Source organism: Nannospalax galili, unplaced genomic scaffold, assembly GCF_000622305.1.
Source record: "Nannospalax galili isolate Female #2095 unplaced genomic scaffold, S.galili_v1.0 scaffold2527, whole genome shotgun sequence".
NCBI classification, from domain to species: Eukaryota; Metazoa; Chordata; class Mammalia; order Rodentia; family Spalacidae; genus Nannospalax; species Nannospalax galili.
Genome location: NW_008356852.1, coordinates 106,720 through 132,678, shown reverse-complemented (window position 1 = coordinate 132,678; position 25,959 = coordinate 106,720). Strand labels below are relative to the sequence as shown.

The 25,959-nt window shown below is 47.0% G+C and overlaps 1 protein-coding gene across 1 annotated transcript in view; it reads right to left on the bottom strand.

Annotated features, from left to right (window-relative positions):
• Nucleotides 1-25,959, bottom strand: part of LOC103751354 (CUB and sushi domain-containing protein 1) — a 144,169-nt gene that overhangs the window by 24,848 nt on the left and 93,362 nt on the right. Inside the window, exons 13-21 of the mRNA XM_008854744.1 lie at nucleotides 18,112-18,285; nucleotides 16,662-16,835; nucleotides 14,299-14,487; nucleotides 11,472-11,645; nucleotides 9,355-9,537; nucleotides 6,448-6,624; nucleotides 5,738-5,917; nucleotides 1,518-1,691; nucleotides 1,089-1,262 (exon numbers count right to left, since the gene is read on the bottom strand). Of these exons, the coding sequence (XP_008852966.1) occupies nucleotides 1,089-1,262; nucleotides 1,518-1,691; nucleotides 5,738-5,917; nucleotides 6,448-6,624; nucleotides 9,355-9,537; nucleotides 11,472-11,645; nucleotides 14,299-14,487; nucleotides 16,662-16,835; nucleotides 18,112-18,285 (1,599 nt within the window). The remainder of the gene's footprint in view (nucleotides 1-1,088; nucleotides 1,263-1,517; nucleotides 1,692-5,737; nucleotides 5,918-6,447; nucleotides 6,625-9,354; nucleotides 9,538-11,471; nucleotides 11,646-14,298; nucleotides 14,488-16,661; nucleotides 16,836-18,111; nucleotides 18,286-25,959) is intronic.

Here is a 25,959-nt window from a genome sequence, read left to right as displayed (position 1 = left end):
CAACATTAAGGAAAGGTCTTCACAAATGTATAATGTGTTACATGAAAGTTCAAGCAAGTGGCGCCTGTCTCTTCTGAGACCGCTCTGAGGCTTTGTCGAAGTTTACATCACACTGTGTATTCTCACCGAGTTAAGAACAGGCACTTTTCCCTCTAAGGATGAATCCTGGTTCCTGAATGCTACACTGGCCTCAGTGCTTTCTACTTAGATCTTTGGGTTATAAGAAATTAATTAACGCACCAGTTCTTCCCTCGTAATATTATTTCCTATGTTTTTTGGATAAATTTTCTTTAAGGTTTCAAAGTGGGAAATATATGTAATGCTCCCAGGGGAAGTTTCTGGAAGTCTGGTAATCCCTCAGAGGTATTTTCCAAATCCTTAAGATGCAAACAGAGATTGGACAGCTACACTGTTGCTGGGTCCCAGCTGCTTATACAGAGCAACATAGATGATGTTTAATGTTCTTTTCCTAGAGCAAACCATTCCGTGTGGGGAAAGGAAAATGCCCACCATCAGTGCTCCCTAAAATCAAATAACAGAAGGTGTTCCTATAGTTAGAAAACTGTTTCGGTGAAATTACTTCTAGTGATGTCTACTTTTAGGTGGATAGCATCGGATTCTTTAGAAAATTGCTGAGGCTCAAATCATTCATTGCTTTGGTGTAAATTTGCAACAACAACAAAAAAAAATTAAGAAAGGTGGGTGGTCCAGATCAAGCCGCTATAAGAACAGCCACTGTGCCTTGGGGACTGGTGCCTGAGGGGCCGTAACAAGTGTATTTTCCAGGGTCCCCCTTCATGTGAGGGACATCACTGTTGGCTGAGCTAACTGCAGATGGAGATGTTCAGGTGGGAAAGCGTCCCTCAGCCACATCACCAGGCTTCTGACTTGGCTTACAGGGTGTGATGGAGGCTGCACATCACTTCACTTTAGCATCGATGCATCTTACAATATCATCGTGGCTCATTCTGAGTAAGTCCGCACACAGGACGCTATCTACCACACAGCCACAAATTAGTCACTTGCTAGTGATGAGTGGTTATTCCAAAACTTCCCCATCACCCTTGGGACTGTGCAGGGAGCATCACCTATGCAGGTGGGCTGGATGCCACTCCATGTGCCGTCCATCTGGCAGGTTCTTCTGGAGGACCCAACTAGTACAAACGGGGGTTTGCACTGGAAGAAGACTTCAGACTTATAGGTGAAGCTTTTCCCACTGAGTCTTCCCTCAGCAGGAGTGCCAGGATCACCGCAGAACACAGCTGTGGAAAACAGCCGAGGACCAAGTCAGCCCTAAGTACCCCTGGATCAGCCTAGCCTGTTAAATGTGTTCTGTTTTTGTTGGCTCTTCAAATTTAGCCATTTCATCAACAAACCCTAAGAGGAAGGCACCTCTGGCCACACACACTCAACTTTGAGATCATTTGGCCACAGTTAAACCTCATCAGTTTCCTGGAAGACCCCCCTGGGGTGTCAGGGACTGCTGGTTTCTGTTCACAGGGCACTGTCAGACTTACGCAGACACTGTGGGACCTCTCCTTTCCACACCCCACGGCCTTCGCAGGACAGGATGGCTGAGTGCGACAGCTGGTAGCCGTCCACACAGCTGTAGCTTATGCTGGAGCCCCAGCGGAAGTCTGATCCCTCCACCTTCCCGTTTGACACCGGAGGAGGCTGATTGCACAGGACAGCTGTTGCCAAGAACAAGTAGGTCAAAATCCTCAGCTCCCACCAAGGTTGTAACCATCACATCTGCCACAGTTCCCACCACCACGGCCCCAACACAGCAACCAGCATACTCCCGCCAAGGGTCCAACCATTGCTTGGGCGAAGGTGGCTCCTTGCCATGCCCCCACCACTGAGTCTCCTGCCGTGGGGCTTTCCCTGAATTACAAGTGCTTTTTTAAGAGAAATAATTACTGACAGTGATAACAAAGCAGCACTTTTCCCCAGAATTTCTTCTGTAGCTAAGATCAAATATGCAAAATTATCAAGTCAAAACACAACACACACTGCTCAGTGAAATAGAACTGAATCCTCTGTTGTGCTGGACATAATACCCTAGGAAGGAAAATGCCTAATTATGTCTTTTTATGCCTGATATGAAGGATAAATTAAATGAGGGCTTGGTCACGTGGTATCAATAATACTTCAAATTATGCAACAGATGGTAAGAATTTCTCCTGCCATCTGTAATTTTTATTTATGTAAATATAGCATACAGTTCCCAAAAGATGAATAATTTTTAAAAAGAAAATGACTGAACTGTTAAGTACAATTCTGTAAAATGCCACTTGCTGGTGTTTTGTTACAGTTTTGGGACTTGATGCCCAATCTCAGGGACCCCAGAACAAGAATACAGAACTTTCTAGGGACACATTTGTGGCGATGGCTGCACAAGTCTCTTGTCAATAATAAGAGATTATTCTAAGATGAGAAAAATCCAAAAGCAATGTGCAAAAATCAACTCGCAGATGAGCCGCTCCAGACTCTGAAATCAGTGGTGTTTGGGTGGCCAAAGGCGTCCAGGGACATGCCATCTAATGAGGAAGCAAACACACATCACAGGGCACACGGCAGTCACCAAGCATACACTGCAGGTGGAAGTGGGCCCTGCCTCCACACTTAACACTCTGCGTACATGACCATTTACTCAGCAAATATTTCTTAAGAACCTTCCAGAACTGGGTGGGAGAATGTGTTCTCTGCAGGGGACCATGCAGGGAAGGCTCCAGTCAGGGATGGGATGAACACTGTGGATGATCACAGGACAACAGGTGCATGCTGAGGAGAAGGTCTGGGAGGGAGGGGGTGGGCGAGGAGCGGCTGCTTGGGGAGGATCCTGTGGCTTGGTGCTGACAGTATGATGGGTGAGGGATCCTGTGGAGAAGTGCCCGCAGTGACCCAGCAGCTCTCCCTGTGAGCACTTGACCTGCACCTTGTAGCACAGGTGGTGAGTGCATCTATTTGTTGCCTGTTACACAGAAGACCTGGTTCTAAGCCGCCAGTGGCATAACTGACATAGGACAGAGACACTCAGGAGCCGCAGGAAGAGAAAGGGAGCGCCAGCAGTCCTGTCAGGAGGAGGAGGAAGTGGGAGGGTGGGCATCGTGCACTCACAGAAGCCTCGGGACAAATTCATAAACCCAGGAGTCTCGGGACAGAGCCCTGCCCTGGTGCTTCCCAGTGTCCCAGGCCCTGAGGATGGTGCCCTTCACTAGGGCTTCCCAGTGTCCCAGGTCCTGAGGATGGAGCCCTGCCCTAGTGCTTCCCAGTGTCCCAGGCCCTGAGGATGGAGCCCTGCCCTAGTGCTTCCCAGTGTCCCAGGCCCTGAGGATGGAGCCCTGCTCTAGTGCTTCCCAGTGTCCCAGGCCCTGAGGATGGAGCCCTGCCCTAGTGCTTCCCAGTGTCCCAGGCCCTGAGGATGGAGCCCTGCCCTAGTGCTTCCCAGTGTCCCAGGCCCTGAGGATGGAGCCCTGCTCTAGTGCTTCCCAGTGTCCCAGGCGCTGAGGATGGAGCCCTGCCCTAGTGCTTCCCAGTGTGCCAGGCCCTGAGGATGGAGCCCTGCCCTAGTGCTCCCAGTGTCCCAGGCCCTGAGGATGGAGCCCTGCTCTAGTGCTTCCCAGTGTCCCAGGCGCTGAGGATGGAGCCCTGCCCTAGTGCTTCCCAGTGTGCCAGGCCCTGAGGATGGAGCCCTGCCCTAGTGCTCCCAGTGTCCCAGGCCCTGAGGATGGAGCCCTGCTCTAGTGCTTCCCAGTGTCCCAGGCGCTGAGGATGGAGCCCTGCCCTAGTGCTTCCCAGTGTGCCAGGCCCTGAGGATGGAGCCCTGCCCTAGTGCTCCCAGTGTCCCAGGCCCTGAGGATGGAGCCCTGCTCTAGTGCTTCCCAGTGTCCCAGGCGCTGAGGATGGAGCCCTGCCCTAGTGCTTCCCAGTGTGCCAGGCCCTGAGGATGGAGCCCTGCCCTAGTGCTCCCAGTGTCCCAGGCCCTGAGGATGGAGCCCTGCTCTAGTGCTTCCCAGTGTCCCAGGCGCTGAGGATGGAGCCCTGCCCTAGTGCTTCCCAGTGTGCCAGGCCCTGAGGATGGAGCCCTGCCCTAGTGCTCCCAGTGTCCCAGGCCCTGAGGATGGAGCCCTGCTCTAGTGCTTCCCAGTGTCCCAGGCGCTGAGGATGGAGCCCTGCCCTAGTGCTTCCCAGTGTGCCAGGCCCTGAGGATGGAGCCCTGCCCTAGTGCTCCCAGTGTCCCAGGCCCTGAGGATGGAGCCCTGCTCTAGTGCTTCCCAGTGTCCCAGGCGCTGAGGATGGAGCCCTGCCCTAGTGCTTCCCAGTGTGCCAGGCCCTGAGGATGGAGCCCTGCCCTAGTGCTCCCAGTGTCCCAGGCCCTGAGGATGGAGCCCTGCTCTAGTGCTTCCCAGTGTCCCAGGCGCTGAGGATGGAGCCCTGCCCTAGTGCTTCCCAGTGTGCCAGGCCCTGAGGATGGAGCCCTGCCCTAGTGCTTCCCAGTGTCCCAGGCCCTGAGGATGGAGCCCTGCTCTAGTGCTTCCCAGTGTCCCAGGCCCTGAGGATGGAGCCCTGCCCTAGTGCTTCCCAGTGTCCCAGGCCCTGAGGATGGTGCCCTTAACTAGGGCTTCCCAGTGCCCCAGGCCCTGAGGACGGTGCCCTGTCCTGGTGCTTCCCAGTGCCCCAGGCCCTGAGGATGGAGCCCTGCCCTAGTGCTTCCCAGTGTCCCAGGCCCTGAGGATGGAGCCCTGCCCTAGTGCTTCCCAGTGTCCCAGGCCCTGAGGATGGTGCCCTTCACTAGGGCTTCCCAGTGTCCCAGGCCCTGAGGATGGGCCCTGCCAGGTCACTGCACCAGCCTCTCCTTCCCCTTTGTCCCACTCCAGGCTCCAAATAGAAGAGCCTATGGTCCCCTTCTGATTAGGAATCTGACCCTGCACATCCTGGATCTCACAGGATCCTGGCCAGCTGGGATTCCCTATGACTCCTCCAAGGCACCCCACTGCATGTGACCTGAGCTTGCTATTCCCTGGTGTAAGCCACAAGCCTTCCTGTCCCTTCTCTCTGTGTTCTATCCTCCCTCTCTTCATGTGACCTACAGAACGTTCCAGCACTGATCCTCTACTTGTGTTTTCATTGGCAGATGACCAGCTAATGTCCCATCTGCTTCTTCAACCAGGAAACTGAATTCCATCATGTCTCCCATGTACGTACCACAGCCGTCAGTAGCCATTAGCCTGAGTTCCTAAAGCTGTTTATCCAAACACACCTTTTAACACTGGGCATAGTGGGACACACTTTTAATCCCTGTACTTGAGGCAGAGGCAGAGGCAGAGGCAGAAGCAGAGGCAGAGGCAGGCAGATCTCTCTGAGATCCAGGCCAGCCTGGTCTACTTAGTAAGTTCTTGGTGGGCTGGGGCTGGGGACACTTTGTCAAACAAACAAACAAACAAAAATAAACACAATGTCTAGAGGTAGGATGGGTCACCTGGACCCAACATTTCTACTCTTGACTTCTATCCCGGAGCCATTCACTATGACCTTCTGTGACTCAGTTTCCCCATCTATAAGACTGACATCAGTGTATCCATATAATAAAGTGGTTGCTTATTTACAAAATGGTTAGGAAGAACTGGAGATAAAGCCCCTGCAATGGCTTTGCAATACTTGAAAAACAGAACACAGCATCATCTGTAGACTTCGCTACCTGTCGGCAACAGCAAACAAAGGTAGGGGCACCCACCTTTGCAGACCGGCCTGCTCTGGTTCCACGTGCCATCTTTGGTGCAGCGGATGGTGGGTGACGCCAAGGACTCCATCAGGAAGCCAGGGTTGCACTGATAGCTCACTGTCTTGTTGAAGGTGAAATCTGTCCCAAACTGGATGCCGTTGGGCGGTGTGCCGGGATCCCCACAACTTATGACTGGAAGGCAGGTAGCAGAAGAGAACCAGAGAGAGGCAAAGTCAGGGTGACAGGGCTTAGTCATGTGCCTGCCGCAGCTGCTCTCCGTGACTCAGCAATTAGTTCTAAAAGAACCCCCGGCCCAGTGTGCAGATCTGCCAGACAACGTGTGTGTGAAATTGCTTATTGCTACTCTACTGACAGGCAGCTACATGACTGCCACCCTGGTTAGGCCTGGCATGTGATTACACTGACCAAGGCCATATGCTCACAGCCATGGTCAGAGACCTGAATACCTTAATTTTTTTGAACTAGATGGTCTGGAGCCAAAGAAGGGTGGCCTTTTTTATAAGTCCCTCTTATAGTACACATCTGACCATTTAGAACAGCTTCAACCTATGTACTAAAGAAGGGAAGGATGACCTTAAATCCCTAACAGGACATCACATCAAATTGAAGATTTTCTTTTTCCTAGATGAACTGAAAAACTCAATAGACTTTGAAATCCCACTGCTTGCCTCCCCGACAGGCTCCACCTGGCAGGTACTAACTGGTGCAGTCGGGCGCTGTGCCTGTCCAGGTCCCATTGGCTGTACAATGCCGTGTGGTGAGCCCTGAGGTCTTGTAGCCTTCCCAACAGGCGTAGATGACGGAGCTGGAGAAGAGGATGCCGTCGCTGCTGAGGATCATCCCATTGGTGGGGGTGCCAGGGTTCCCACAGGACACGGCTGTCAGGAAACACAAATAGCAGCCCTCAAGAGGTGAGGCTGGACTGAGGTGTCAGATACCCCTGGTCATCGAGGACAAGCGCGAAGGACCACGGACGCCTGACCGAACTCTGGGAACACCTCTGTGGACTGTCTTCTGCTTTGATCTTGTCTGACCCATAGATTCACTTAATCTATTAGCTACAGAAGTAAAAACTGCATTTCCACAACAACTTTTCTGAATGCTAAGACTTCTTAAGGTATTAAAACATGAGTTAAAACATTAAAAATTCAAAGCTTTGCTATGAGATGGAACACATTTTTATGCAAAATAGAACTATTATGAACTTTTACAAAGTATTTATATGACATTAGAGTTCAAAAGCATCTTCTTTCATACATCCTTTGTTTAAAATCTTGGAAAATCAGGTCATATGTTATAAAAACAGGAGAATACACTTGGGAAACAGAACATATGTCAGGAATACAAATGACTGCACACATTGTCAAATGGCCACCACATTATAAAATCTAAATACAGCTGTGTAATTGGCTGGAAGATGACAGCACTTTGCATTTCTCTCAGAAGTAGCTTAATGTCTCTTAGGGACACTGGCCCTCAGTTAATGATGCCCAGGGCACCAGGGCATCTAACTCTCTATGCAGAAGTGGCCCCTGCTGCTGTGACAGTTCAAGGTGATGGCATCAGCCTCTGACGTTTTGCCTTTTCAGTTTTAGTTGAGTCCAGAATAATTACTGTCACATGATGTATAATAGAGCGGCTCTCCTTCATGAGACACTTACTGGATATTAAGAGCCATCATGAGATTTTCTGAGATTTTCAGCATGTTTAGAAACACTCTTGAATATTTAGTACTGCTTTCAAAACTAGTCTTGAAAACAAGGATGCATTTCTCTTAAAGATACAGAAGAAAACTCTCAATTCTAACTTTATTTGAATTAGGCATGTAAGCCCAAGCTGAGGTGGTGCTTGTTTGCAAAACAAATAGAGCGCACACACACATAAGGGCTGTGCCTGTGCTCAGGGCAGGCATAACCAACCAATCCTCTGCCCACATTATGTGGTTCGGATTTGCAGTCCTTTCTAACACAGACCATTCAGCAGTAGCTGGATTGGCATTTATAGTAAACAATATTTACAGAACCAGAAGCAACTGACAACCAGGTTTCTCTATGATATCAATTAAAATATCATATTGAAAAGATGAAAACAGTGAACTGTTCAAAACAATTATTCATTCAATAAACACTTATTCAACACTGAGAATGCAATAGTATTGTTATATGTGTTGACGAAAAGTTGAACATAGAGTTTATCAAAATTACATGAAAAAACCCCAAAGTCTCCCAGTTCAACGACACGGTTTAGTCAGACACCTTCATGAAAGGATGCGGTGGAAGCGTTCATCAATGAACCTATAGTTGAAAGGCAGGTTTCTAACCAAAGCTAACATCTAACAGAAATGGTTCGTCACGTAATACCTAAATGCCACAACTATATAGATTATTTGCTCTTTAAGAGTGTTTTAGACACTTTTATTTTATGACTCATGGATTTGTTTTGTAACTTATTTTTGTTTCTCATTGGGATAGAAGGTTTTTTAAAATATTTTATTTATTATTTTTATTTTATGTGTATGAGTGTACTACCTGCATGTAGGTAAGTGCACCCATGTCGTATAATGCCTGCGGTGGACAGAAGAGGCTGTCAGATCCCCTGGGACTGGAGTTACGGACAGTTGTTAGCTGCCATGTGGGCGCTGGGATTCGAACCCGGGTCTTCTGCAAGAACATTTAGTATTCTTAACTGCTGATCCATCTCTCTAGCCCTGGGATGGAAGGTTTTTAATAGATGAAGAGGAGATGATTATGTCAGGTTAGAAAAAAATCTTGGTCAGGCAGCTGATGTCACAACCCTGGCCTGGAACTCTGAGATTCTGTCTCTGGTGATGAAATTTGCAAGAGCACATTCAAGCGGACCAAATTATATAGAAAACGTTTCGATACAAACTAAAATACACCATCTTAGACTTAAAACTTGAGAAGGTGGCTTGCATGATGTGTATCTAAAGTTTAAAGGCATATTGCCCAAACTCTAATTTGATATTCTGAACTTTAAGTTCATTGCTATCAACCACATACATCTCTGTTCACCTTTGATTAAGTCAGGCCTCGTTGACACCTGATGCAATACTATTAATGACTGATAAGTGTGTTCCCTAGTTGACAGCTAAAGTCTTCACACCTACGATTGTAATGCAATCAGAGTCACTCATTTCAAAATGCCACAAACATAAACATTGCTTTGTATAGAGTGCTCTGCAGGAGGCTGCCTGAAGATAGGCAGAGCTACAGGAACAGGAATATTCCCAGCTCACAGAAATCCTCATCTGGGATTGCACTGCTCCTAGTCACTGTCCCTCAGCCTCCACAGCTCACCTCTAGGACCCATACAAAAAGGCATGGGAATCACAGGCTAGCAACAGATTAGAAACCTGCTTTCCTGTGAAAGATGTTCAAAGGATGAGGACCGCTATGGGTGGTCTTTGAACAACATTGCTAGTACTCATAATTTTTTATGATGCTATTGTACCTTTGGGGAAAGGGTTCACCTATACAAGTGACAGAAGTTTCTAGGGTCCCAAAGGTTCCCTCAGGCTGGTCCCAGACACTTTAGAATAAGCAGGTAGTTTTAAGCCTTAGGTGGACTGCCAGGCTTGGTTCACTCACCCTCACACACCGGCTGCACTCCTGACCAGGATCCATTTGTCAGGCAAGTCCGCTCTGCAGAGCCCCGCAGCTGGTGGCCCATTTCACAAGAGAAACGCAAAAGACTCTTTGTCTTAAATTCATCCCCAAGCCGAGACCCATGTGCTGGTGTCCCTGGATCACCACAAAATCCAGGACTATTTCCTATGGAGCACAAGCACAGGAATGCATGATTTTAAAAAAAATTGTTTTTTTTTTTTTTTTTTTTTTTTTTAACATCTTCAAAGGTTATTCAATGAAAAGTCACTCTAAATACATATTTAACATGGCTTGTGTTTATATAACATTGTAGCATTTTGGAAAGAGAAATTTTCTATTTCATAGTCCCTAATAGGGGAGAAACTTAAGACACTGTTGCTGTGTCATTCAAATAAAAATAGCCTCATAAAATATAATTAATAAGAAGACGTGATTCTTTTGGGAGGATTGAAATGCTGTGACTCCTGAACAGTTTCTGGAATGTGAGTGTAGGCAGCCAGAGGGGAAGTGGGTCATGGTGGCTACAGAGGAAAGTCAGGGAGGGGTTCCTTTCTTTACAGTTGTGTCCAAAGTTGCTCCTGGAATTAAGTTTTAAAGATGATCCATAGAATTAAAATGACAAAAATGATCAAGGTGCTCACTGATGTTAGAAATGATGGAAATGTTGATGAATTGAGAGGACACATAGAGAGGGATAAATGGCAGAGGAGGAAAGTAAGCCGACGTAAGAAGAATCTCGGCAAGGGCGATCAGAAAGCCTAGAGAGAAATACAAAGTGATGGGCCCCGTGACAATGATACAGATGAGGATGCTGGTTCAGGTACCAGAGACAATGATGTAGATGATGCTGGTTCAGGTGAAGGGGACCAGGGATGATGATCAAGACGATGATATCTGTGATGGAGCTCAGAGAGGGTGGAGAAGATGATATTGATGCTGGTGACGAGATGATGATTTGCTTGATGAGGAGCAGTGATAACGGTGATGATGATGATGGAGATGATGCTGATCTACGTGAAGGGCATTAATGATTGGGGTGAAGATGATGGTGAAGTTGTCACTGACCTGTGTGATGGGACTCTGAGATGATGGTGAAGATGACTGGTGGTGGTGGTGAGGATTTATGGCTAGAAGCTAGTGATAAACATGAAGGTGATGATTGCAGGAATGACTTTAACCATATAATCTGGACTAAAGACTTTTTGCTAACCTTGCAACCAAAAGGTTACTTCTTATACTATGAACAAGCTCACAGAGCTATATGTCACTCTTGTGACTATGGCATATGACCTTAATCCCTTGGGACCCCTCCTTACACTCCACCGAAGATAGTGTAAGATAGTGTGTAAATGTGGTTGCATTATTTACAAGTCTAAATGCTGAAAGCAGGGTGTTTTTTTTTTTTCTCATTGCAAGCATTAAGAAAAATCGAGAAGTCTATTCTTAATTGTGTGTATGCTATTCTAGGCCTAGGGATCAAAGGGCAAGATTTTCTGATAAGATAAGGGTATGTCTAGCACCTACTTCCCTTTTTCCTTTCTGTGCTGGAGGTGCTGTTGCAAAGAAAAAGAAGGAGTTAAGCCCTGGCTAAGAGCATGGTTCTAAGAGACAGCTGAAGAAACAGGCTCTTTGCTTTGGCCTTAAAATTGAGTCAAGCTGGTTCATGATTCGGGTGTAAGTATAATGTGGCTTAGCAACACTGCAGGTGATGAAAATGAGCGTGATCTATGTGATGGGGCTCAGAGATAATGCTGACTATGAGGTGAAATGATAGTGGTCTGTGTGATAGGGACCAGTGACTGCAGTTAGGATGATGCTGATTTATGTGATAGGGATAATGGTGATCTATCTGATATGAATCTAAAGTAAAAGTGGCCCATATGGGCCCAGTGATGATGTTGAAGATGGTGATGGGATGATGCCCACCTACAGGACAAGGGCCACTGGTGACGATGACAGTGGTAGTCCCCATATGGTGACCTACGATGCTGCTGAAGATATTGGACGTCATAACAGGGGTTCATTTGGTATAATCACAGACATCTGTGCAATTGCACAATCAATATTCTGAGTGGTGGCCTGAGCACAGAGCTCCTCACCTGAGCAGTGCGGAAGGGCTCCGCTCCAGTGACTGTCTTCTTGGCAGACTCTGGTGCTGTTGCCCATGAGGCTCTGGCTCCCTTTGCAGGAGTAATGAACTGTGGCGCCATATGTAAACAGGTCTCCAGTTAGGACAGCATTTGCAGGGACACCAGGGTGGCCACATGATATGGCTGAAGAAAAGGTTAGAAAAATTGAGAACACAGTGCTTTGCAGTAAGACTCCCACGTAGACATCCCTCCAACTCTCAGCTTTAAGGAACTTCTATAGATAAGAAATAACTGCAGAGAGAAAATTCCCATGATGTTTATTTACTGAAGAAAGGAAAGTAAGTAGTAATGGAATTGTTTGTCTTAAGATAATTTTGCTTACGGTTGGACATAACAAGTCAGCCTTCCATGGGCAAAGAAGCCCAGCGTTATCTGTCTGCTTCTAACTGCACCCATGTGAGCAGGGTGGTAAGAAATGCAAACAGGACTGGACAGTGATTTGCTGGACATCCTCACTGAGATAATACTATTATTGTTCTTAGCAACTACTTTTTATTTTATAAAAGTTTTCTGATTTCCTAATAAAACTTCAAATAAAAAGAGAAATTCAAAAACCAGTATGAATCCATTAAAACTATTTTCAATACTTCAGTTAATATGACAATCATATGCTTTGCTTAGAGGCAAAATTATGTTAAACCAGCTTAATTTTCAAGTTCATTTGTCTAGGAAAGCCATTGTAATGATTATCTTTTAATAGGTGATGATCTGACATGGGTAAGTAAAAATAACAATAAATTATTGGAACATTTTCTTCAAAATAGTCCAAAACCATCTCAGCATTTTAGTCATAGCCTTAAAATTATTCCAAATCAAGTTCATAATCTATCCAAAAACATCCTTCACAAAGGCAGACCCCAGGTCCAGATGAATATGGAACACTGAAGACATCCAGCTCTACTTTTCCCATGAATTACCAACTTGAATTAGCAATGGACACATTTTTATGTGACATGCAAATGACTAGCTTGATGGAAGAGGCAGAGGACTTATTCAATGTCCCCAACAAACCCAATTTGGTCACTTAGCAACTGAGAAGTGATGCAGTCCAGAGAAAAGGTTCTGCAACTGGGAGGCAGAACCCCCCCCCCTTGGGTCCCATTGGCCCTTATTCTGTGTCTTGCATTAGCATTTATTCAGTGGACACCCATGTTTTATCTAAAGTCCTAAAAAGAAGCCAATTAGACCCAGAACACTGAAGTGCTTGGTAAATGACCAATTCTCGATAAAATAAAAGATAGAAAGGAAGACAATCCAAGAAACAATAAACAGCAGAATAGATTCAGGGCTGAGCCCCTGGAGCATGTAAAGTTGAGTGTCCCTCTGAGATGCTCCTTCCCACATCGATGTTAATGACAAGAAATGGAGTGATTGGGGTGGGGACAAGCCAGTTTGGGAAAGCAGAGTCAGTCAAACCCAGCGTTTGCGGATCTAAGCACATTACCACCAGTTCAATGCCTGATAGGAGTCTCTCCGGAGCCAGGAGAGATGCAAAAGAAATGTTTGGGGAGAGGAAGAAACAAAGCAACTCAGCTCCTTGGGAAATCCCCCAGTGCGAAGGCACAGAAAAATAAAACGCAGACGAGCCGTGATGGGGGACTGTGGCACAGTCTGAGGCCCTGTTGTGTCTTTCCTCCGGAAAGTCATCATTCTGTTTCTCCACGAATATGATATTATCCAAATTCAGCGCTGCTTCTGTGTGAGGCTTCTGAAGGAAACTCACTTGAAGGGATGGAAGGCGTTTTTCCCACACTAACCCAACCTCACAGCAGACTTCACAGTGCCGGGTTCCCAAGTGCTGAGACAGGAGTTTGCTTTGTGCATGGAAACTTCGTCACTGTGCCACCTCTGTCCTGTGTATACAATATATTACCAAGAGGATGAAATTTTGACTTTAAGGACCACGTTGTTTCTGCCCCGTTTAAGAAGCTCAAAGAGAGCAAAGGTATTTCCTAAGCTTTCAGACTAAGTATGGAAGAAGATTCTTTTGGAGCTAGAGGATAGTTATTTTTCTAAGATTTAATTTATATTTATTTTATGTGTATGCATATTTTCCTACATCTATATAAGGGTACCCATGTGTGTAGTGTTCATAGAGTCCACAGGAGGGTGTCAGATGCCCTGGAACAGGAGTTATAGACAGTTGTGAGCTGTCATGTGGGTGCTGGGACTGAACCCAAATCCTCTGAAAGTGCTCTTAACCTCTGAACCATCTCTCCATCCCCAACAGCTCAAATATTTAAGAGAAAAAAATCACAGTACGGCTCATGTGTAGAGATAAGTTCTTGCTAATCTACATCTTCTTCTATGGTGAAGTCACAACAATGTCTTGAGGGACCTTGATGACCATTTAGGACTTAATCTTCAAGGAAATCTTCCACTTTCCATAGCACTGTCTCTTTACCTGGCTCCTGTAAGGGTTTGTGTGCTGTTATCTGTCAGCACCACCATAATGGAAGGTACAAAGCTGGGCCACAGACTGAAGCAGGCAGACAGATGGTCACACAGAGGTAAAAACAGAGTGGTCCAAGTGCTGACCAGCGAGCGACCAGGGCCCATTGCCCTCTGGGGCCCACTGTCAAAGCATGCCTATGAGTTCTTAAACTCCTTTGAGATGTGTGTGGTGGGTTTTGGTCAATCCATCATAAGAGCTGACAGAATTGGTGATGGGAGGGCCAAAGGGAGTTAAAACAGTTTTCTTGACTACATGGAAACTTGTGTTGGTTGTGTTTCCCTTGGGCTCTGTGGCCAAGAAGCCCTGGGGAGCCTTACTCACCCAGACACTTGGGTAACGAGCGATCCCACAAGCCATTCGCCGTGCAGGTCAAGGCAGAAGATCCCAGCAGGTAGAATCCTTTCTTGCAGTGATACATCACACTCATTCCATACTTGAAACTCTCTGGAAAGTTTTGCTGCCCATGGCGAACAGCGTTTTCCACAAAGCCTGGATCTGAACAGTTCACCACTAGAAATCAGAATATTTCATATATTACTTATACATGCATTATAAATTCTTTTCTTTAGAAAGAAGTTATGTCATTTGCAAGAAAATGGACCCAAATGGAGATGATCACATTGAGCTGAATTAATCCCATCTCAGAAAGGCAAATGTCACGTTTTTCTCTCCTTTGCAGATCCTGGTTTTGATATAGATACGTAAAATCATGTACATATATGTGACATGAAAGTTCATGTGAAACTGTCTAGAGGAAAAGACGGGTGAAATACACAATGAAAAATTAAAAATCAGCTACAGATTACAAAATGAAATAAGCAAAGCAAAAAATAAAATAAAATAAAATAAATTGAATTCATTTTAGAAAGTTTACAAAAGAGAATTGATCTGAGAGACTTCCCACGAACTCCGCCTTCCTGATGAAATCTCCTGACTGCTGTCAACCACTGTGCTATGAAAATATATTCGAAAAGTGGCGAGACAGAACTGCCCAAAGCTAGTTTAAATATTTTCACTCAAATGCAGTGTTTTATTTCTGAGGCATTCTTCAGCCACACCCCCTACGTATATTAACGTGTGCCCCTAAAGGAATCCCGCTGTCAACGCACAGCGAGTGCGGCTGATGGTGGCAGTTCTTCCAACAATGATTCACGGAAACTAAGTCAGGCCACTTCTAATGGGAACCTTCCCCCTTAGGAGGAGCGGGGAAGGCAGTCTCCGAGGTGCAGGATATGCTCTGCTTATGCTGAATGGGTTCCATTAGCCAGAAGGCTGGTGGGTGTCTTGAGAGGAATTAACAGCATGCCTCCTCAGGTACAGAATAGAAAGTGGACCGACTGCCTTGTATGTCCCCTCCAGGCCAGTGACCATGACAGCTGTCATGAAGCACCCTCTCCAGATGTTTCTGACTCAGAAAAGTGTGCTCAGAATTCTTTGTGGCCACTGGTGGGCTCTGGAAGTTGAAGGCAGTTCCCTTTCCACTGCGTGCATTTGATTCTTCTGGGGGAGGGGCTTGTCAGGCAGGAGTGCGGGTTCACAAGTCCCTTCCACTGTTGTGCAGTAATGCTCCTTGAATTTTATAGATTGCTTAAGTTTATAGAAGAAAGCTCTGAGTTTCTTTGAGTGAAAAAAAAATGCTTATGGAACCCAGGAGGCCACTTTTAAAGCCCTGCAGTGGACTGCACCTATAATCAAATTATAACCCAAACTCTAAAACAGCAGAGATGACCTGGCTGGAGGCAATCTAATAAACCTGAAAGATAGCTGCATGACCTGGACCAGATCGCTGCATCCCAGGCTAGTGTTTGGATGGCAAATCCAGGCCAGGAAGTAGAAATGGTCCTTGGAACAGAACTGCCCCTTAGTATGTCCCATGCTATCACAGGAGAGTCTGTGTGATCTGTGTTGTGTGGGGAACTCCCACAGTGAGCCCTGAGCTGACGTGGGGCAACCTGGGGACTCTGGGCTCTGCAGGGCACTTTCTCAATATGCCCTGTGTTGACATATGACAGTGTAGGGACCTTGTGCTACAGAGGAACTCCCTCAGTGAGCCCTGAACTGACATTGGTGCTATGAGGACCTGTGTTCTGCAGGGCACCCCCTCTCTGGTGCCCCTGTGGTGATACGGCGTCTAGCAATTCCATGATCTACAGACACCCACACAGTGTGCCATGCGGGGACAGAAGTGTTCCAAGGACCCTGTGTTCTGCAGGGCACCCCCTCTCTGGTGCCCCTGTGGTGATACCACGTCTAGCAATTCCATGATCTACAGACACTCGTACAGTGTGCCATGTGGGGACAGAAGTGTTCCAAGGACCCTGTGTTCTGCAGGGCACCCCCTCTCTGGTGCCCCTGTGGTGATACGGCGTCTAGCAATTCCATGATCTACAGACACCCACACAGTGTGCCATGCGGGGACAGAAGTGTTCCAAGGACCCTGTGTTCTGCAGGGCACCCTGCCCAAGCATGCTCTGGGGTTTAACATGTGACAGTGTAGGGACCTTGCATTCTTCAGGCATCGCATCAGTGTGCCCTGTGGCCACACAGGACAGTCTGGTGACTACTTCATGTTCGTGTACTGAGTTCATGTTGTGGTTTTATTCATGGAGATAGGTCACCCAGTGTGGGAATCAGCCTTTAACAGCCTCAGCACAAAGCACTTTCTTTGCGGACACATCTCATACCTCGACAGGTGGGCAAGGGGCTGCTCCACTGACCGTTGCTCCGACACTGGGCCCGAGAGGCACCCTGCAGCAGGTAACCTGTGTGGCAAGTGAAATTCACCAAGTCGTTCAGGTTGAACTCGCTGCCGTTGGTGAGTCCGTGGGCGGGGTTTCCAGGGTGACCACACGTGATAGCTGTAGGGAAAAGGTCAGTGTCATTGTTCATATTAAACAGGTCACCGCATCCATGTCAGGTCACTTAAAACCAATGTTAGGACTGAAGGGTTCTCTGTGACACTGGATGGCATTCCTGTTTGGAAGGACCACACCACCTTTTACGGTGGTGGGAATGAGCATACGCCTCTAAAGCCTGTTTCCTCCAGAGAACTAGCACTGTTCACCAAGTCGGACAAAATACCAAGAGACCTGATGATGCAGCACTGAAAGGTGTTGAGTCCTTCGATATTTACCAAGGGTTGGACGGTTCTCTCCTTAGAGCGTCCCTGCTGACGGCATGAAATTCTGGGGATTTGTTTGAAGCTTTGTGTTATACAGTACGGCGGCATCAACTTCATCAGCGTGTACTTAGGAAATATCATTCTCCTCTGAAACCCGCACCGTGGGATCCTGAGGGGTGTACTGAGCTCTGGTTGTGTTGGGCCACACAGCACCCACCCCCAGCAGGGCCAAGCTGAGTCTGTCCCAGGCCCTGGACAGTGGCCACACAGAGCCAGGGGTCGGTCACAGGATCCAGACTGCGGTCACACGCGGCCAGGCGGGTCTGTCACAGACCCTTTGGAAACGACCACATTATGGCTACGAAGCTGGTGTTTTCCTGCTCATTTCATTTTTCTTGCCAGTGCAGTCTTTGTCCCTGAACGCTGTACATTACAGGCCTACTGCAGACACCTGTCACTGTTCACAGCCACCTGCTTAGTTAATGGGAAAGCGAAGCTATCAGATGGACAGGGTTTGACAGAAAGTCTGCACCCAAAACAAAACATCTGCCCTACAAACCCCAGTCAGTATTTGTCTGAAGCCCTAAGTTTTGAGAATGGGCATTATGTATAATTTTATCTCTTTTGATTAAACTAAGAGATCCTTGCAAAACTGTCCTTGACAAAACAATTACCCAAGTACCAGACAACTCAGGACACTCAGAGTGTGGTCCATTTAAGGCTCTGTAGTCCCAGACCTGGTGTGTATGTCCTCCAGTAATGAGCACATGACATCAGACCTAGGCCTCCTTTAAAACGAATTGATGAGAGGATTCAAGCAAGGTAGGAGTCTGGAGAGGCATCAGGAGGAAGCAGGGAAGGAGGTGGGGAGGGAAGCCAGCATGGTGGGCCTTATGCTCTGACATGGGACAGTGAGAGGGAGGGATTATTCTGCGTGGAATCAGAAGGTGACTGCACAGCACAGGAATATGGACAGGAGCCTGCAGGGGGAGATGTTTCTCTAAACCACTCACGAACACAGACGGGCGTCTGCCCAGACCACTTGTGGTCCTGCAGGCAAATCCTCACGGAGGTACCAACGAGCCGGAATCCGGGGTTGCACTGGTAGACCACCGTGTCCCTGTAGCTGAAGCCGTCACCGCTGATGTGGCCGTTCACGATGGGGTCTGGGGAGCCACAGTGGCCCGCTGAGGACAGACAAAAACAGAGGGAAACCATTCAGGGGATGTGTCTAGGAGAGCCCACAGCATCTACAATTCACTGCCAAGTCAATATTGGGGTGAATACAGCTTAGTGGGACTCCCCCCATTGGCCTATGTGCTTTGTGCCATGTAACCCTTCCCTTTGGCCTCTGCATTTTTCCTCAACAATTGCGGGCAAGTTTTATTTCTGATATGAAATTACAGGTATTTCCCCAATCACAACTTCACTCTGTATTCCATTTTTTTCTTTCTTTTTTAAAAAAAATAATTTGCTAATTTTATTTCATCTGTATGAGTGTATCATCTGAATGTGTGTAAGTGCACCCACGTCATGCAATGCCCACAGAGGTCAGAAGAAGGTTTTGTTTTGGATCCCCTGGAACTGAAGTTACAGACGGCTGTCAGCCACCATGTGGGTGCTGGGAATCGAACCCGGGTCCTCTGCAAGAGCAGTCAGTGCTCTTAACCGCTGAGCCATCTCTCCAGCCCTGTGTTGCACTTATTTTCTTGCTGTATGGTACACGATTTATCTTGCAGCTAGCTCTATTTCTGAATAAAAGACAAGCGGGAAGATCAGCTCTCCTAACCCGCTGGCAGAGAGAAGGGGGTGTGGCTGGAGAGCCCAGCAGTCAGGAACCTCTGCAGAGGAATCAGGTTCCTTCCAGCACCTACACGGTGGTACAAACCTCCACACACAGCCCACACACACCACACACACACCCCACACACACCATACATACCCCACACACACCCCACACACACCCCCCACACACCCCACACACACCCCCTACATACACCACACACCCACACCACACCCACACACACCACACCACACCCACACCACACACCACACACGCCACACCACACACACACACACACACCCCACACATACCACATACCACATACACAAACACACCACGCACCACACAAACACACCACGCACCACACACACACACACACCCCAAAGTAGCAATCAGGTCCTCAGAGACTGCTCAGCCACCTGACTGGGATTTTGTTCTAGATAATTCCAGTGGTTTGGTATCACTTCTGGAGATTCCTGAGGACCCAGCAGGAGTTGTTGAAGAAAGTACCTCTAACAAAGCCCCAATGCCTTGGGGATCCCTCTCAATTGAGACTCTCTCTTGAACACTCTGACTCCACTGACTTTTGTTACGTGAACATATCTTGATGTGGCACATCCTTCAACTCTCATGGTCGAGGTGCCTGTGTCCTTTGGGAGGCAGGAGACGAGGTACATGAGGCCTGTGAGGGAACCTTCCCAGGACACTGTGCCTCCTACCTGGTCACCTGCTAGCTGAGGAATGGTGCTAAACACTTAAGGGAAATCCAGGAACTCCTTCAGAGAGGAGGGAGGGGAGAGAAGGGAAAGAAGGGGTAGAGGGAGAGCAAGAGGGAGGAGGGAGGGAGGGAGGAGGGAGGAGGGAGGGAGGGAAGGAGGAGGGCTCTGAAGATGGGTGACACCCTCAAATCTTTGCCCAGGAGTGCCAGCTGGGAAGACTAAATATTGCACCCCTAGCATATGCCTCCCAAGGGAAGGGAGGCACTGGGCAGAGCCAGACGCAGTGTGGCAGCCACCAGACTGTTGAGGTTTGAAGGTGTCAAGTTAACATACAGATCCAGGAAATGTGTGGGTGCACAGGCAGCCTATAGAACACAGCGGATGTCTGTGGGTTCCTGAAAACATCGGCCATACCTGGATGTGAACTGGAGAGACAGAATGGCCACCTCCTGGACACGTGCTAATCAGTGTTTCAGTAAGAGCGCCATTCACAGGAAATGATGCGTTCACATCAGCAGGCAGCTGAGGATGAAGGTGTATACAATATTGTTCAAATAGAGCTTATGAAAGGAGGCAGCTCAAATGTTCATTCTTAGAACACTGGAGAGAGAGAGAGAGAGAGAGAGAGAGAGAGAGAGAGGAGGAGGGAGGAGGGAGGGAGGAGGGAGGGAGGGAGAGAAGGAAGGAAGGAAGTGGGAAGGAAAGGAAAAGGAAGGAAGGCAACACAGAGAGACAGCAACAGCAAGAAGAAGAGATGGGAGGGCCAATCCTGTACCTTTCCAAAGAAAATACCAAGAAAAAATACGAAGTTTAAAAAGTCACAGACTGATGTGGAACACCCTTCATGTAGGTGGTAGGCGTCAAGGGTCTTTATTTTTACATCTATGTGTTTACTTTTTATTGACATTTGGATTTAGCTTAGACAACGTCTACATGTTTTCTAGAAACAATACCTGTGGAATCAAAATGCAGAATTCCCGAGACAAGTTAGTCAGAAACTGGAGTGTTCAGCATTTGGTTTAACCCCTCACGTTAATCATGCTTAGGAATCTCCGAGATGGCCAGAATTTGGAACCTGGCAGAGCTGATTTTTTTCCTAAGCTCAAACCTTGGCAGCAGTTGATGAGACGCAAAGACTTAAAGTTTCAGAAGTGTCATTAGCAAAACTCAGCAGGGAGCTGGAAAGGCCTCTTCCCTTGATTGGCTGAGTATTCTCAGCAAGCTGCACACGTGAGCAAGCACTCAGGAGAACAGGTGTCCAAGGCTCTCAGATAGCTCAGTTTAGTCTGAAGTCTGTGGGTACAGCAGGAGTTACAGGCAGTTGTTAGCTACCATGTGGGTTCTGGGATTTGAACCGAGGTCTTCTACAAGAACAGTGTTCTTACATATTTTAAAAATTCAAGAACTCTTCTTACAAAATCAAAGTCAGCATTTACAGGCTCTGGCCGGCTTCCAGGATGCCCCTCTGGGTCCCAACCCCAGGAGAAAACACAAAGCATTACTGTTTTTTTCATGCATTACAGCATCTAATGCATCCAGTTGCAGTGTACAAAACTGTACAAACGATGTGGCAGCCAGCATCGATCGCCTCCTTCCGAATCTACCGCCAGCTGGGGGCAAGCAAGCTTCTAGGCACACCTTGGAGGGATTACCCAGACCAGGTTAACTGAGGGTGGGTAGTGCCATCCCGTGAGCTGGGGTCCTGGACTGAATGAAAAGGAGGAAGGAAGCTGAGCATCAGCACTGACCTCCCCTAGCGTCCTGAATGTGGGTACAGGGAGCCGCTGCCTCCTCAACTCCTGTTGCTCTGTCTCCCCACACCCATGATCAGGGTTATACTACCGACACTTGTGCTGCCCTGCCATTTTAGTATAAGTTCCGAGAACTGTTATGAAGGATCAAAGATGCCCTGCGACACTTGTGCTGCCCTGCCATTTTAGTATAAGTTCCGAGAACTGTTATGAATTTAAGATGCCCTGTTTGTTTATCCTAGGAAAGTAAATGTCCTGAAAACTGAGCCTAGTGGACCTGTTTCCCTCGGCCCTGCGGTGCACACCTGCTGAGAATTCTCCCTGGTTTTTCTGCAACAAGCTTCCAAGAAGCCGTCTGTTAACAAGGGATGCTCCCCGGTTTCTGCCCCATTTCACAGCACTTGTTTTTGATGCTTCAACAGGTCACAATGTTTAAACAAAGGTGGATTAAAATGAACTCTCAGGTTAAAACAGCAAGGTCAGAAATGTTAGGGATAATAAAAGTGATTGCATCTGGATAGGAAAGCCATGTTGACCAGATAAGAGAAAAACAGGTTCTGACAAGCAACCATGGGGGTTGAGAAGTGGTTCCGACAGCACCTTGCTCTCGTACAGGACCTGAGGGAGGTTGAGAGAGGTTCTGACATCCAAAATGCATGGCTCACAACCACCTGCAACTCCAGGTCTAGGGATCTAATGCCCAAGTCTAGACTCCATATGCATAAACCCACAGACATACACATCTACACGTATTTTATTTTTATGTTTTAAAATTTTATTTATTATTTTCATTTTTATGTGTATGAGTGTTATGCCTGCATGTAGGTAAGTATGCCCGTGTCGTGCAATGCCCACGGAGGCTGTCGGATTCCCTGGAACTGGAGTTACAGGCAGTTGTTAGCTACCATGTGGGTTCTGGGAGCAACTGAGCTACATCCCCAGGCCCCGTGACTTTTTTAAAATGTAAAGACTTTATTATTATTTGTGTGTGTGTGTGTGTGTAATGCTTCCATGTATGTAAGTGCACCCATGTCATGCAATCCCCACAGAGGACAGAAGAGGGCGTCAAATTCACCAGGAACTGGAATTACAGATGGTTGTTGGCTGCCATGTGCTATGAATCAAACCCAGGGGCTCTGCAAAAGCAGCCAGTGCTTTTAATGGCCGAGCCAATTCTTCAGCCCCGAAAGTCCTCCTCTTTTATCAATGCACAGTGAATAGAATAGAACTGAAAACATTGAGGAACTGCTTGAGGAGAGGGAACCAGGGAACAAGGACCAAAATAATGCCAAAGCCCCATTCCTTTGGCTTTTCCAATCACCTAGTCTATGAGCTATTCTCATTGCTGACTTTCTGCCACAGCACACTTCTTTACTGATTCTCCCTTTGAGTTGTTGTTGATGATGGTGGTGATGGTGATGGTGATGATGGTTTTTTTTTTTTTTTGACAGAGTCTCCCTGTAGCCCCAGCTGGCCTGGAAATCTATATAGACCAGGCTGGCTTCTATCTTACAAAGATCCACCTGCCTCTGCCTCCTGAGTGCTGGGATTAAAGGTATGTGCCACCACACCTGGCTCTAAATTTGTTTTGTCTGGATATTTTGTCACAGTAATGAGAAAAGTGGCCAATGGAAATGTCTTTTAATAAGAGGTCGACCTATTCCTGGATGGGTGGCACCCCTACCTGATCATCCCTTAGGCAGGTTGTTAGATATGCAGTAACCACAGAAAGCTACAGCTATGCCTTGGAAGCTGTGTCTGTCCAACAGTCGATGCCCCTTTGGGATTAAACATCCTTGAAGCTGTAGGTGGATGTTTCCACTATAACAGAAACTAAGCCACCAGGGCCTTTACCACGGTAACGAAGGGTGTGCATCCTCCAAAAACCCGATGTCATTGTAACAACTGCACAACTGCATTGTGATTTTAACAACCCTCCATTTTGTAAGGACCAGAGAAAACGTTCCACAAAGAAGATCAGGTCCATCATGATTTGGGACAGAAAAGGGATCACCTTATGCCATAAATATGCCAAACACCTCATAAATATTCATAAAATACCGTTAAAGTCCACAACACAAACCCACTATATTGCTGCCTGCTTTAAGGCAACACACTGCAGTCTCTTTCTGGAGTATTAGCTTTATTGAATAACCTGCTGCTTTGCTAAATCAACTTTTGCTCAAACTGTGTAGTCTCCATTCCATTAAAAAGAAAAGAACCTAGGCCCCCCAACACCCATGTAAACACCACAGTAGATTCATTGGGGAGTTTCTAAGCAACTGAGTGAGTTTTATGTCGCTTGGTGATTTTCCTTAACCTCACAACACATACAGGACAGAACACCTTTCAGCCAGGTGAGGCATTCAGAGTCTCCTCTAGGTACAAAGAGTCCCTATATTCCCAATCTGCATCTGCGGATTCACTGCCACCCATGCAGGGAAAATAATCCCCCACAACCATGTGCCTCTGTTGAACATACACAGATTTTTTTGTCATTCTTTCCCCTCTCTCTCTGTCTCTCTCTCTCTCTCTTTTCTTGAGACAAGGTCTCCCTGTATTCACAGCTGCTGGCCTAGAACTCTCTTGTAGACCAGTAGACCAGGCTGACCTCAGTCTCAGACAGATCCACCTGCCTCTGTCTCCCAGGTGCTGAGATTAAAGGGTGCATCACTGTGCCCACTTTTGTCATTCTTTCTTTTTTTACAGTTTTTTATTTTTTATTTTATTTATTATTTTTATTTTATGTGTATAAGTGTATTGCCTGCATGTAAGTAAGTGCACCCGTGTTGTGCAATGCCTGCAGAGGACAGAAGAGGCCGTTGGATCCCCTGGAACTGGAGTTACAGACAGTTGTTAGCTGCCATGTGTGTTCTAGGATTTGAACCTGGGTCTTCTGCAAGAATAGCCAGTGTTCTTAACTGCTGAGCCATCTCTCCAGCCCCATCATTCTTCCTTAAATGTTATAATATCTGAGCAGTCGTCACACAGAGGTGCATAATAGGACACAGAGGACATGCTTATGTCATGAGCAAACACTGTGCACTTCACATAGGGACTTGAATGTTACAACTGTGGGGTTTGGTGTCTTAAGCGGTCCTGGAACCAATCTCCCAGAGAGATGAGGGAACAGAGATTTTAGAAATGGGCTTTGTGATTTAGGAATTTAATGAAGTTGCATCTATTCCACAGAAACACTACCATGAGAGTGTGGGACAGAATCTCTTCTGTGAAACATACCTTAGACAGAGGCCTGGAACACACCCTCTGCTCCCCAAGGGGATACGTGAAGCCTGCTAGGTGCAATCCTGACCTCTCCCTGGATACCCACCTGTTCAGGTCACCTTCCCATCAGTACAAATATACAACACTGGTGTGAGGATTAGATCTGAACTATTTTTAGAAAATCTTCAAACCAAATGTACAGCCTTAATATTTGCTTTGCGATTTCAGTTCTGTGTGCTTACAGTGAAACACTGAGTATTAAGAATATCCTGCATCACTCTCTCTGACCCGCAGGTCCCCCTCCTCCACGCCTTGACTCCCCCAGCCTCATTCACCCTCCCACATCTCCCACGCTGGTCTCCCCTCCCAGCCTGGATCCTGTCCCATTCCATGTCTTGGCACCCCAGACACCTGGGGAATCACCACTGCTTCCTGATCCTTTGCATCCAGACCAACTCAGTTCCTTCTCAGGTCCCCAGGGGCACTCTGGGCCTGGTCCTGCCCTCACCTCCCTCTACTTCCCTGGGCCTGCACAACCCATCAGCCTCTTTCCTGGACGCTAGGGCTGACCTTTCCTCTTCCTGATCTTTTGCATCCAGACCAACACAGCTCCTCAGTCCAGTTCCCAGGGGCCCTTGGGGCCACTTCACACCCCCACCTTCCTTTGCATCTCTGGGTGACACAGCCACCAGGTGCCCTATACCAGCATCTTTCCTGGGCCCAAATTCCTGAGGTCAAAATCTGTCCTGGAGGATCCAGACCTTAGGAGAAAGCCTGAGAGCATCTGATCCTCATCTGACTTGGGCCTCTGTGGGAACTCCTGAAGACAAAATCAATCTGGCCACTCCAATATAAAATCAAAAGAGAGAACCAGCTTAGAACCAGCTTTTCATACCCAAAAAGTAAATCACAAAGACACATAAAGTTCACAAAAAGAAGCAGATCTAAACTCAACAAAGGAAGGCGTGAATTGCACACAAGAATCAGAAACTACAAAAGAAATTCATATGTCAAAGTCACAGAGAAAAAATAATAACATGAAAAACCAAAATAACATATCCCACCAAATACCAATAGTCCTCTAGAGGACTACAGTGAGAACCCCCTAGAAATAATGCAGGACATGGAACTCAAAAAACAATTATAAACATGATAAAAGAATTCAGTGAATTTAAAGAACACACAAAGAAATCAAAGAACTGAAGGATGATAGGGATAAACTTCTGAATGACTTCAGAAAAGAGTTAGAAATATTGAAGAATACTCAGGCTGAAACGAAGAAGGAAGTGAAACACTCAGCAAGCCAATTAGAAACGACAGGAGAAAGCCTCACCAATAGGATGAACGAAATGGAAAACAGAATATCAAGACTGGAAGATAAAG